The 14419-nt window shown below is 44.5% G+C and overlaps 1 protein-coding gene across 2 annotated transcripts in view; it reads right to left on the bottom strand.

Moving 5' to 3' along the window:
* The window catches only part of SNTB1 (syntrophin beta 1), a 110829-nt gene that overhangs the window by 41584 nt on the left and 54826 nt on the right, over positions 1 to 14419 (bottom strand). For both annotated transcript variants that reach the window (XM_083749211.1, XM_083749210.1), the window contains exon 2: positions 4257 to 4473. In XM_083749211.1, coding sequence (XP_083605337.1) covers positions 4257 to 4473 — 217 coding nt within the window. The remainder of the gene's footprint in view (positions 1 to 4256; positions 4474 to 14419) is intronic.

Genomic DNA, 14419 nt, shown 5'->3' with positions numbered 1-14419 from the left:
GGATAGGTTTGATCTTCTTGCAGTCCATGGGACTCTCTAGAGTCTCCTCCAGCACCATAATTCAAAAGCATCAATTATTCGGCCATCAGCCTTCTTTATGGTCCAGCTCTCACTTCCATACATCACTACTGGGAAAACCATAGCTTTAACTATATGGACCTTTGTTGGCAAGGTGATGTCTCTGCTTTTTAAGATGCTGTCTAGGTTTGTCATTGCATTTCTCCCAAGAAGCAGGCGTCTTTTAATTTCGTGACTGCTGTCACCATCTGCAATGATCATGGAGCCCAAGGAAGTAAAATCTCTCACTGCCTCCATTTCTTCCCGCAAATTATAGTTCCCAGGATTGTTTTTTGGGGGTGAGGGGAGATAGCTGTTTAAAGTGGTATCACAGTGTTTTAAATTGAGGGTGCGGACGTGGCCGCAGCTGAGCCAAGGATTTCCGCAAGGATTTGAGAGATCCAGCTGTTCCGCTGTCGAAGTCACGAGAACGGCTGCTTTCCATGCTCCTAGCCGTCTCCCTAAACTTGAAAAACTTCAGCTTTCAAGCCCCCTTCAGACGGAGAAGTGTTGAAAGCCAAAGAACTTGCAGCCAATTTCTTTAAAAGCCTCTGTACTGGGTAGGAACAAAAAGCTCATTGATGTGAAATGGGGGCGGTGGGTTGAATATTCTCTTTCCCCTGACTTCATTGGTTTCTTTTATTTCTTTTTGGTTATCAACTGCGAGAGAGACAATGGCGTTGAGCTGCCGTATGCTGGAGTGCAGCTGGTTCCACATATGTTTAAAACAGGGACCAACAAGCTCGCCCTATTTTTAGCGCCAGGAAGCAAAGGACCATGGAAGTCCCGTGTGCTGTCCTGCCTTTCTCACTTCCCCTGTGAGCAGAAGGTTCCCAAGGCAAGGCGATTCAAAATAATATGAGGATTTTAGGCCCTCCGCCTTATCAAGACTCTACATCTTGTAACCCTAGGGCAGGTATAGGCAAACAGCCCTCCAGATGTTTTGGGACTACAACTCCCATCATCCCTAGCTAGCAGGACCCGTGGTCAGGGATGATGAGAGTTGTAGTCCCAAAACATCTGGAGGGCCGAGTGCTGGAGGAGACTCTTGAGAGTCCCATGGACTGCAAGAAGATCAAACCTCTCCATACTGAAGGAAATCAACCCTGAGTGCTCACTGGAAGGACAGATTGTGAAGCTGAGGCTCCAGTACTTTGGCCACCTCATGAGAAGAGAAGACTCCCTGGAGAAGACCCTGATGTTGGGAAAGATGGAGGGCACAAGGAGAAGGGGACGGCAGAGGACGAGGTGGTTGGATAGTGTTTTCGAGGTTACCAGCATGAGTTTGACCAAACTGCGGGAGGCAGTGGAAGACAGAGGTGCCTGGCGTTCTCTGGTCCATGGGGTCACGAAGAGTCGGACACGACTAAACGACTAAACAACAACAAGCCCTAGGGCCTTCTCCTCTTGCCCGTTTCCTTTCTAGAGGTACTCTACTCCTGTCTCAAAGCTCTAGATGAGAGATTCTCTTGAAACCACCTTCAGTTTTAGCTCCTGATCCATCTTCCATTTCTCCACCACCCATTGTTGCTTCAGATCAGGGGTCGGCAAGGTTTACCTCGCCTGGGCCAGTTCACTTCAGCGGAGATCCCTCCATGGGCCGGAACGCGTACCACGGCCACAATTTCCAGCATCTGAGCAGATGCAATTTCTGGCACTGCAGAAACAAGTCCTCGTGCCACGCTGCGCCGGTTTAGCGAAACATGCGGGGACTCACTGAGTGAGTGGGTGGCTCGGTTCAGGGGCGGGTTGGGGGCCGGTTAAACAACCCCCATGGGCTGCTTGTGGCCCGTGGGCCTTAGGTTGCCTACCCCTGCTTCAGATCCTTGCTTTTTACCCCATCGCGTTCTTTCTCCCCATCCGCTAATTCCTTTAACCACCTGCGTCCTTCCACATGCAGTTGGAATGTTCACAATCATGCCGTGGCATCTTCCCGGCTCAGCCAGTTTGCTGAATGCAGGTTTCATTGCCAGAAGCGCATTGCACTGCACAAACGGCTAGTTTCACTGCGCAGAAGAGGAATTTGCCTAAAACGTAACCTTCTTTCTTTCCAGAATTCTCTCGTAATGCGGTAATGTAGGTAGCTGACCCACGGCAACCCCAAGCGATCAGCTGGCCTATGGTCTACAGCGGCGTCAAGCAATTTCAACAGCAAATCAGCTGGCCTGGAGGAGCCTCATGTATGACCCAGTTAGGTGATTTATAGGAGCATCGTGGGTACCATTACAGTGGTACCTCAGGTTACAGACGCTTCAGGTTACAGACTCCGCTAACCCAGAAATAGTACCTTGGGTTAAGAACTTACCTCAGGATGAGAACAGAAATCGCTCCGCCGCAGCAGCAGGAGGCCCCATTAGCTAAAGTGGTACCTCAGGTTAAGAACAGTTTCAGGTTAAGAACGGACCCCAGAACGAATTAAGTTCTTAACCGGAGGTACCACTGTATTAGGCTTTGGGTGTGGTGCTTCTGGGGATAAGGCAGGGCTGGGTAAACTATATTCCCTGTAAATGTACCAGATATGCTCGTGTTTTCTGTGGGTTTCTCATGATCACTGTGAGAGCTGAAGGCTGCTCTATGTGGACTTTTTTTCTGAACCAGCAGAGATCCTCTTATGGGTTCAGAGTGAAACAAACGTGGTTGCATGACGATGTAGCTGTGGCATGCATTCTTCCCGGCCCTTGCCCTCACTTAGAAATATTATCTGTGTAAATAAAAAGGGAGGTCGGAAGCATCCTTCAGTGAGTCAAAGCTGCCCAGCTTTGAAAAGTCTAGGTATAGTTTTAAGAGGTGTATTTGCTCGTAGTCTTTTCCGATCTGAGCCAAAAAAAAAAAAAAAGCTTCCCAAACCTGTTGCATGGCGAAGTCTTTGCAGAACACCCAAGAGATTCCTGAACAGTGGGGTTGTTACAGGATGACAGCATGGGAATTTTCACCCAATTAATCTGGTAAAATGTGTTCATCTGACTCACTTCAGCCAGCAGAAATCACACCCACTCGTTAGCACACTAGAATTGTGTGAATTCTTATATAAGGCCTAGAACTGGCACCCCCAACCTGCGGCCCTCCAGATGTTTTGGCACACAACTCCCATGATCCCTAGCTAACAGGACCAGTGGTCAGGGATGATGGGAATTGTAGTCCAAGACATCTGGAGGGCCGAAGGATGGGGATGCCTGGCCTAGAATAAAGATCTGGTGTATAGACTTCCACGTGTGTGTTTTTTTAATAAAAAGAAAAAGGAAAAAAGAAAAAGGCAGGTTTTGAATAATCATTCACAAACTTTATATTGGTAATATACAGATAGATAAATTAAGGATCCGTACAATGTTGTAATATGCAGAGAATATCCAGAGAGGAGCTGAGGGAAGTCTGGGGTGGGAGGGTGGATTTTTCTTTTGGGGGGGGTAGGGGGGAGGGGGAAAATGAGGGGGGGAAGGAGGATGATGTATTTTTTTGATAAATTGTCATGTTGAAATTCCTAATAAAAAATATTTTTTTAAAAAAGATACTTTGTAATGGGCGTGCATTTTTGTTTATCTATGAATAAGTATCAATAAATCAGCTAATTAAAAAGTGGAATATTAATATTCAAAATGGAGTAATTATTGAGCCACAAATACATTCCATAAGGTTGATTTGGATGTACCTGAGTTTCTATGAATTCTGGATACATACACCGATGATATTATTATTATTATTATTATTATTATTATTATTATTTGTAGTAGTAGTATTTAATAATAATAATGAAGGTGTAATGATTTGTAAGTGTATATGTATTATCATCATCATTTTATATAGGGATCATCCACACCTCTGTTTATCCCATGAATTCTAATCATGGGTCCAAGAGGTTCTTGTTTTGTTCCATGGATTTCCCCCCGGAAAACCCACTGCTTACCACTGAATCAGAACAACTGTCAATTGGGTTTCTTGACCTTCGTTCCGATTCAGCAGTACATTGCGGGCTTTCCCAAAGAAAGCAGCAGGACGGAACTAAATCATCTCGGACCTGTGACTAGAAATCAAAAGACAAATGGAATAAATCACGGAAGAAAGAGAAGTGTGGCTCAGTCCCCGGTTGAAGATGTTGGTGCTTCCTTTGATCTGTCGCTTTTGTGCAAGTGCATATTATCTCTCCCCTCCCCCCCAAAGGTCAAAGACCTTCCCCCTGCCCCGCCAACTTCCCCGCCCATTACCTGTTTTCTGGGTCCGACACGGCCATGTTCCGCGTAACGTAGCACATTTTGAGCGGGATTGTCTTCTTGTCTCTGTGGATGGAGAGGGACAGCTGCGACAAGGGGTCGGTGGACGCGTTCCCCATCCGCGGAGATTCAGGCGGGGGGGTCTCCCAGCCAATTTCGGAAACCGGAGACCCTTTCTTGACGTAGGGGGTGGCTTCCCTCATGTACTTCACTGCAGCAAAGAAGAAGAATGAAAGGTGAGTAAGCGAAAAAAATGTTCCGAGAGCCAAACACTCCTTTGCTGAAGCACTAGACCATGAGTAACTCATGTGGTTCCCTGCTCCTCCATTGGCCTAGATGACCCTCCTCTGTTTAGCCCCTCAAGATACTCCCTCACTCAACATTCAGGGTCAAATTCATCCTAGTCGAGACAAACGTTAAGGCACACTTGACAAGGAGCGCACAATGACGTAAAGTGGGGTAGGAGAGCTGAAAATAACCAATACATTTCGCATCTGGCAACCCATGTGTCCCTTTCATTTCAGATAGTACATGGGCAGAAGAGTCTAAAAACCTTGAGACACAAATTATCACATCCCTCTCTAGCAGCAATGGTGGCTCAATTACCAGAAATAATGTATTTAGCATTAACTCTGGAAGTGTATACAGTGGTACCTCGGGTTACATACGCCTCAGGTTACAGACTCCGCTAACCCAGAAATATAGCCTCAGGTTAAGAACTTTGCTTCAAGATGAGAACAGATATCGTGCTCCGGTGGTGCGGCAGCAGGAGGCCCCCTTAGCTACAGTGGTGCTTCAGGTTAAGAACAGTTACAGGTTAAGTACAGACCTCTGGAACGAATTAAGTACTTAACCCGAAGTACCACTGTACAGTCGTACCTCAGAGATTGAACGGAATCCGTTCCGGAAGTCCGTTCGACTTCCAAAGTGTTTGGAAACCAAAGAGCGGCTTCTGATTGGCTGCGGGAAGCTCCTGCAGCCAATCAGAAGCTGCAGAAGCTCCGTCAGACATGCAGCTTCCAAAATAAGTTCAAAAACCAGAACACTCACTTCTGGGTTTTGATCGTTCGGGAGCCAAAACATACGAGTACCAAGGCGTTCGACAACCAAGGCATGACTGTACTTGAACTATGCCTCCTAGATCAAAATATACACAGGAGGCTGTTTGTTTGTTTGTAGCCTCCTGTGTATATTTTGCTCTAGGAAGCATAGTTTGGTCAGAATTGAAGAGACACTTCCAGAGTTAACATTACGCACAAACATACACACACCAAACTCAGTTTGCTAATTGTTTTTAGATTGTGTCGACTTAGCAACAGTTTTAAAGAGGCAAGAATCGCTTTTCCTACAAGTCAATCCAAGCTGTACGTGCTTTGACCGTTCTTCAGAACGGCCACCATGCAACTGCAAAGCAGACTTACTTCTGGCCTTGCAAAGCTTAATGCTTCGTGGAGCAACTTGAGCTAAGCTCTTTAAAATGCAGAAGAGGAGAGGAGAGGGGATGGGATGGGAGACCAAAGCCAGAGAGAGCAACTCAGACTGAAAACTAAACAACAGGCTGGAACATTCAGATGTGAATGCAGTTCCCAGGACATTGTCAACAAGAGTAAAACATCCTTCCACTTCGCCCTGCCAAGTCCCAGGTCCTGTTTCTCAGTTCTCAATTCTTAAATGCAGCATGTCCCAGTTGAACATCAATTTGCAATATTTTTTCTTTTTTTAAAGCAAAGCCTGCATGAAAACTGGCATGGGTTTTTTTGGTGACATTTTGCTCAATAATAGGCTTCTTTCTTTCTTTCTTTTTTTGCAAGCCATTCCCTTGAATATGATACATTTTTGTATGTGACTAATCACTAATATATTGATTTTTGTGTGTGCTTAGATTATATACTTTTTAGGGCAGGAAAACCACAACACAAAATTCAGAGGAGTGCAAATTTGAATAACCACATTTTAACATAAAATCAATTGAATTGTGCTACCACAATTCCAATAGTGCATAGGGTTGTGCATTTTCTGGAGTTCTGTTGCTCCAATATACCACAAAACTACTCTATTTCTCTATAAAAATATTATTCTGCTGCCTTCTTTCCTTCATCCTTACTATATTTGTCAATTTAAACATGTACAATTTCTCATAAGTGCGCAATCCAGTCATCAATTGCTGGGAGTTCTTATTTTCTTCCAATTTGCAGTAATCAACATTCGAGATGCAGTTAAGAGATGCTCTCACATTGTGATGCCTTCAGACAACACTGAGTGCTTTACAAAACTGGACAATACAATCAAGGTGTCTAATAATAATTGATAACCTGTTATAATTTCAATTTTGTTTATTATGTCTACACAAATTTTCTTATTTTGGGACAAAACCAGAAAATAGGGGCCATATCTGCATTTACTGTTTGACAGCTCCAGCACATATTCCTAGTATTCCTATAAATACCTTCAAGCCTTTTCAGATTCTGAAGACCTGGCAGTAGCCAGCGGTGAATGATCGTAACATCTTCCCGAAGGGTACAGAATTTTTCAGAAATACATTCCTGTTTCTTTTATGATTTGAAGTCCAAGCAACCTGATTTTCTATAAAGCTATTTTTATTCATTGTACTCCAACTGCCTCTCTGAAGCTTCTATATCTACCTATGGCTTTAAATGCTTTATGTTACACCATAGCCCAAAAGTGTCCTGGGGGGGAAAGGGCATCCCATTTTTTCTCATAAGAGGATGGCAGCCATTTTGGGCACCATGATCTCATGTGATTTCATGCTACGATTTCACCCTGAAAAAGTACTGGGAGGGGGGCTGTGATCTTGCACGGTGCCCCAAAACACGTTTTTGGGTGCTGTGCCTGATGAAATGCTTTTTTCAAGAGGAGGGGATCATGATGTGAGATTGTGTGCGATCACAGCGCCCAAAATGGCTGTCCTCTCGTGAGAAAAAACAGGAAGATGGCGTCCCAGAAGATCATTTTTGCCTTTGATGTGTTGGAAGCTATGATTGCACACCTGGTAAAAGGACGTTTTGGTCTTACACAGGAAGCATGATACACCAGAGTGAGTCTGGTGTCTCCAAATTCCAGATTGGTCAAAAGCATGAAAGAGCAGCAAATAATGATGACATCTGTCGTATGAACTATGCATTTTTACAGCCCATCTGAAGGTGCAAGGCTGGGAGGTTGGTTATGAGAAACCCCGATTGCCCTCCCTCCTTGCACTTCCTACTTTAAAAGGCCAAATTCTGTGTTACAAATCCCACATACAGACAGGTATTGATAGCCACATTTCAGTTTCATATTGGCTGGCCTCTTGTCCCATCAGGACAGGATGCATTGTGGCTTTCAAAGAAGTTCAATAAAGTTTATCAAGCGGGCAGGATCCGTTCTTGTCTAATACACCAAGTCTTTTGACAGCCAACCGTACAGTGGTACCTCGGGTTACAAACACCTCGGGTTACAAACACTTCGGGTTACAAACTCTGCTAACCCGGAAGTAGTACCTCAGGTTAACAACTTTACCTCAGGATGAGAACAGAAATCACGCAGCGGCAGTGGGAGGCCCCATTAGCTAAAGTGGTACCTCAGGTTAAGAACAGTTTCAGGTTAAGAACGGACCTCCAGAACGAATTAAGTTCGTAACCAGAGGTACCACAGTATTAGGAAATACCCACTCTGCCTCAGTCTCTGTTTTGTCTCTGTATGGATATTGGGTCATCATTTGTAATAAGCTGTGATTTAGCACAGCCTTCACCAATCCTGATGCCCCATTGCTTTTAGGTTTTTTTGGACTACAAATTCCCCCAACCAGCAGGGAGTTGTGCAAGAGGTGTACTCCAGAAACATCTTGAGGGCACCAAGGTTGGTTAGACCTAACCAGTGTTAGAAATTAGCCAGGCGCATTTTGCGACTTGTGTGGCTCCACTTGCAACCAGGTGGAGATCTCTGGATTCCAGGCTGGGCATCTGCATCTGGCTGGCTTACTTTCTTAAGAAAGTAAGCAGAAGACATTATTTACTGCATTTGTATTCCACCTTTCTCTCCAAGGAGTCTAGGGTTCACCCCCATTCCTCAGTGAATCCCTAAAACGACCCTGTGAACTAGGCTAATAGGCTATGGCCAGTGAGCTTCATGACTGAGTGGGGGATTTGAACCCTGATCTCCCAGCTTCTAGTCCGACACTCTAACCACTACACCACCCTGGCTTCCTGGAGCACTTCTGCAATGGGACAGCTCTATAAAATGAGTTAGTAAACAAACATGGCGAAAGCAAAAGGTCACTTAGAGAAGGACCCGAAATATTTTTTCTTGAAGCTTGAATTTGTTTTATTCTGGATTGTTTTATTTGATGTTTGAATAAGTTGTAAACCACTTTGAGATTTTTCTCTTTAGAATAAAAAGTGGAATAGAAATGAAACAAATAATAAAAAATAAATTTCATTGCAAAAAAAGGCACCTAGACATTTGTGTTGCGGCGACTGCAACATAGGTGTACTGTTTTTAACACTTGATTGGGAGCCGCCCAGAGTGGCTGGGGAAACTCAGCCAGATGGGCAGGGTATAAATAATACATTGTTATTATTATAGGTTTAAGGTGCCCTTTGGTGATTAGCTTACATATCTGGGTTCCTAACACTTCCTCGGTTTCTCGGTTCCAACCTGATCCGACGCTTACAGACACATGCAGGCTAAAAGCGCCATCTAAAAAACTAACATCACTGACCCCACAACCTCTTTCAGGCAGAGGCTCTAATCACCACATACTAATTAATAATCCACGGTCTCTTTGTGCATGACAAATTACAAAAAACCCCAATAATATTGCGGTCAAGCAATTAAAATTCCAATGCTCAGTTCCTTCCTCATCCCCACTGCCGGTACTTTCACCCTCCATGCCGAAAATGACAGGAAATGAGGAAGCGGCAGTTGAACAAATTAATCCTCTGGCACTTGCCGAGGGCTCGGCGATTGTTGCTTGCTTTGCAGAGCCGTTGTGTCAAAAGAGCACTTCATTTGTGCGCAATCCTGCCAAGCCCCGAAAACATCTCCACAATTAATCCTTTGTTACTATTCGCAGATGACATTTGGGGAGTTGGAGGGGGGGCGGAAGCAAAGAAGAAAAGCATGCATCCAACGAAGGGAAGTCAACACGGCAAATTTGATCAAATATATCTGACTAAGGGGCTTCTGGAGAGTCTTATGACTCATGCAGGTTAGCAAAAAGCAGCAACAAAAGGGACTACAGTTCATTGTCTGGGGAGGGCCTGTAGCTGATGGGTGGGACAACTGTTTTGCATGTAGAAGGTCAGGATCAATCCCCCAGCATCTCCAGTTAGAGCTGTCTACGTAAACAGAATATTATCAGTCAAAGATCTGATTAAGAGCCATCAGCCCAGCTTAAAGGAAGTCATCATTTGGCAGCAGTCGCCTATTGAGATCCTTATTCTTCTTCGGCGATCACTCGTAGCCAAGTAAGATTATCTTCCATAAACACAGTTTTAAAAGTGAGTACGTAAGTGACTGTGGAGGCCAATTCTGGATCCACACGTCCTTCCACAGTGGGGACATAGGTTTCCGGGTGGGAGTTGATCACGGTGAGGGTTTGCCGAGCGTGCCTTCCTCCTAGCACGCTTCTCCCTTGCGTCCTGAGTTCGTGCGTCTTCAAAGAACCATGACACCATTGGTAAAGGCTGTTCTCCATGAATGGTGGTGGCCACAACCTCCTCAAGCAACAAACTTGGTATGGAGGATCATCTTGAGCCCGCAGAATGTCAGAATCCCATCAGAACCGACTGGATCAGGGTGTGTTTTGTCAAGCATCATGCTTCCCGCACTAGTCGACACCCACCATTGGTACGTGCGCCCTCAGTGCAACCTTTGAGCCAAAACAGGTGGGCCAACCTTGATCAGTAGCTTAGGACCTGGCGTCAGGTAGACTACCCCTGAACATGGAGGCTCTGTAACCTGTCACGTATTGCTGAGTGGGGAAAGCACATATTGTTAACCCCACCCCCACCCCCAGTTTTAAAGCCTATGCATGTAGGATCTCCTCCAATGGTCTCTCTGGTACATGGCAGAAATTCACAGAAGCCTGAGAAAGAAGCAACAAGGGTTTAAAGGTAAAGTGACCCCTGACCATTAGGTCCAGTCGTGGCTAACTCTGGGGTTGCGGTGCTCATCTCGCTTTATTGGCCGAGGGAGCTGGTGTACAGGTTCTGGGTCATGTGGCCAGCATGACTAAGCCGCTTCTGGCAAACCAGAGCAGCGCACGGAAACGCCATTTACCTTCCCGCTGGAGCGGTACCTATTTATCTACTTGCACTTTGAGGTGCTTTCGAACTGCTAGGTTGGCAGGAGTTGGGACCGAGCAACAGGAGCTCACCCCGTCACGGGGATTCGAACCGCTGACCTTCTGATCGGCAAGTCCTAGGCTCTGTGGTTTAACCCACAGCGCCACCCACGCCCCAGGTTTAACAAGGGTTTACGCAGGGCAAAACATGCAGCCACCTTTGCAAAGCTGCCCCCCCCAAGGCCCCAATACTGGGTAGCAGAGAGACCTCCGCTGCTCTCCTTTCCCTCTCTACATAAAACCTATTTCTGTTTTACCAAGTCAGATGAGCAACTTGATAATTCACAAGGGACTTGCCCTTTACAGCGCAGAAATGCCACATACCAGGAGTTCAGGCATAGCGCTTTCAGTATGTTTGAGTGAATCTCAAATATTTGCAGAGCAGCATGGCAGGGAACGCCAAGAGTTGCGAAACAAGACAAACTTCTCCTCGCAAAATACTTTTAAAAGAAGTTTTCTGTTCGTGGGTACCTAGCCGTAAATTCAGAATCTTTCTTGGCTGAAAAGTAATTTATGCTTCCTACAGTTGAAATATTTCATTTCGTTTCATGCTGAGCATTTGGACCCCCCCCCACCTTTGAATATTTCATTCCCAAGTCGGTAGGCAACCTCTGTCTTTCCAGATGTTACTAGACTCTTAACTCCCATCAGCCCCTGCCAGCATAGCCAAAATAGTTTTAAAAAATCAATTCAGGTAAGATAGGAGAGAAAGTATAAGAGGGCGAGGGGGACCATGAATCACTATCGTAGCACTGAAGGATGAAAGTAGTTCAGTAAGTTTACACAACAAGGAACTTGGTTTATAGTGCTACAAAATAATGAAGGCTACAAGGCACTTCTATTACATATTGAGATGAATGCCTTTCACCATACCCCATCTCAACAAAGGGTCTTTCACTTTGGCAGGGTCATAACAATGAAAGCTCATTGACAAAAATTTGTATACAGACTAATAATGTATTTGGCCCAAATTTCATCCCACTGAATGTTGACTTCACTTTCCCATGCTTACGGTAAATGTACTAGCAGTCTCATACCCAGTACAGTGGTACCTCGGGTTACATACACTTCAGGTTACATACGCTTCAGGTTACAGACTCTGCTAACCCACAAATATTACCTCGGGTTAAGAACTTTGTTTCAGGATGACAACAGCGGCACAGCGGCAGAAGGAGGCCCCATTAGCTAAAGTGGTGCATCAGGTTAAGAACAGTTTCAGGTTAAGAACAGACCTTCAGAACGAATTAAGTACTTAACCTGAGGTACCACTGTATAGCTCAGGAATCCTAAGAAAGCAAATGATTCACTCAGTTCCTAATCAATGATTAAAATCAGTGTAGTTTTGAAAGGCTCCACAGAAGCATAGAATTGCAGAGTTGGACCCCATGAGTCATCTAGTCCCATCCCCTGCAATGGAGGAATCTTTTTGTCCAGCATGGGACTTGAACCCACAAACCCGAGATTAGAAGTCTTGTGCACTACCAACTGAGCTATCCATCCGCCATCTTAATTTAAAATGGCATTCAACTGTATACAAACACAGACCCAAACCTGCTCCTTGGTCTTTGGAAACCACCATGCAAAATTGGGTTACGATACGTTGAGAGCTGTACAAATGAACAGCGAGCAGACGAGTCACTTTGCAAAATAAACAAGCAGACTGGCAGAAGGTACCCAGAGTTGCCTGGGAATTCTAAAGGGCCCCAAATTGCTGTGATTTATAAATCGAGCATTTTGGTTGCCATTTTCTGAACCTTTTCCAACCCCACAATATCCTTTTTGAGGCGAGGCAACGAGAACTTTACACAGTACTCCAAATGCTGTTGTGTCATAGATTTGTACAATGGCATTATGATATTGGCAGTTTCATTAAAGAAAAGGAAGGAACTTTTTATCACACGTTGTGGGAATGTAAAAAAGTGGAAAAACCTCTGGGAAATTATTTATAATGAGATGAAAAAGATGTTGAAATATACATTTATTAAGAAACCAGAAGCATTTTTACTTGGCATTGTAGGAGATGATATTAATAGACAGGATTGTAAGTTGTTTTTATATGCAGTGACAGCAGCAAGAATATTACTGGCACAAAAATGGAAGCAAGAAGAATTACCAACGAAAGAAGAATGGAGGATGAAGTTGATGGACTACGCAGAATTAGATAAATTAACAGGAAGGATTCGAAACCTGCGGGATCAGAGATTCTTAGAAGACTGGAGTAAATATATGAACTATTTGAAAAGTAATTGTGATGAACAGATTACGCTAGTAGGACTGCAATAAGTTTTGTAAGGTGGATTATTTGAAACATTGCAAGAAAGACTATGAAGAGAATTATTAGTTAAGGATAATTAGATGTAATACAGAAATTAAGAATAAGTGATAAAGAACGGAAAATCATCAGAGGTGTTGACGGAAGTCTAAAATATTGTATGAGATGAGAAGTTATGTTGTATGACTGTTGGAACGGATATGTTAAAACAGTGGCGTAGTGTGGGGGGTGCAGGGGGGGCCGGCCACACCGGGCACAACATCTGGGAGTTAGGGTTAGGGGGCGCAAATCCACGGGTTAGGGGGTGCAAATCCACGGGTTAGGGGGCGCAAATTACTTGCCTTGCCCCGGGTGCTGACAACCCACGCTACGCCACTGTGTTAAAAAATCAATAAAAATGTACATATATAAAAAAAGATATTGGCAGTTTCATTATCAATTCCTTTCCTGGCATTTTCACTGAGCTATTAACGATGACCTCAAGGTCTCGGTAAAAAGTGTGGAGAGCTGAAGGAGGAAGTTGGACGAGCGAAACTCTTTCCCGCTTCCTCTTTCAGTTCTGTGTGCTTTTTCAAGGCTCAGATGTGTTCTACCTTTTACCCAGATCCCTTGGAAAAGTGTTATGTCTGCATGTGTGTTTCCTTGGGTGACCTGATTTGGGGAGGTGGGGGGGGGGGAGTGATCAGAGGAGGTGACGCCAACAACACTCACTCTAAAATCCACATGTGCACACAAGCTAAAATGGCCTCTGATTGGAGGCCAGTTTCCTTGTTCAAACTTGGATTGTGACAAATTTCCTGTTGGTGCACAATTTCTGGGCATTTGCATGCTCACGCAACAGGATCTTTCCAATTGCTGCATTTTGGACTGCAACGACTTTTCCCCTAGGGGAAAAAAAATTGCTTAATATGTCTAGGCAGGTTTTTTTCATTGTCTGGAAACACATTATGTAATCTGGGTGTTTTACTGAAGTTGTTCCTGATTCTTGGGCCCTGCAGTTTTCGCTTTGCCGTAAGACCATTTATTGGGATTATATGAGTGAGCAAATTGGAGAACGGAGGCGCCTGTATGTCACATGTTCTTGGCAACGGGACAGTATTTGTCTTACTTTCTAACAATCACCGTTTATCTCAATTAGCCCTGGTCTTAGGAATACTTACATAACTTGCAGATAACCCTTATCGTTACATCCGTACGGCATGAGCTGGCAAGTGTCATTATTCCTTCGGAATCTCTTGCCTGAACATACTGAGGACTAGGAACAGAGGCCCGCTCTTCAAAAACCATCAGAATAATGCCAGTAATCAGAGAACTGCAAGTTAATTTAATTTACTGCTAGATCTCTGTCTGATTTGCAAAGATTTCTGATTTCCATGTCTTTAGCTAGAGAGGAGCTAAAAGTTGTGCCTTTCTCTGTGTGCTCCAGTTCTGGTGCTCAAAGCAAATCCCTGGACTCATAGTTCTTTGACTTGTACATCTTTTGAACCAGGTTCCCTCAGAGGTTTGGGAGAGGAGGTCTGGAAGAGGGCTATCTTTGTGGCA

The sequence above is a fragment of the Podarcis gaigeae genome (genome assembly GCF_964106915.1).
Source record: "Podarcis gaigeae genome assembly, chromosome: 7".
In the NCBI taxonomy this organism is placed as follows: Eukaryota; Metazoa; Chordata; class Lepidosauria; order Squamata; family Lacertidae; genus Podarcis; species Podarcis gaigeae.
Note: the sequence above shows the minus strand (reverse complement) of the source record. Positions and strands in the feature narration are given on the sequence as shown.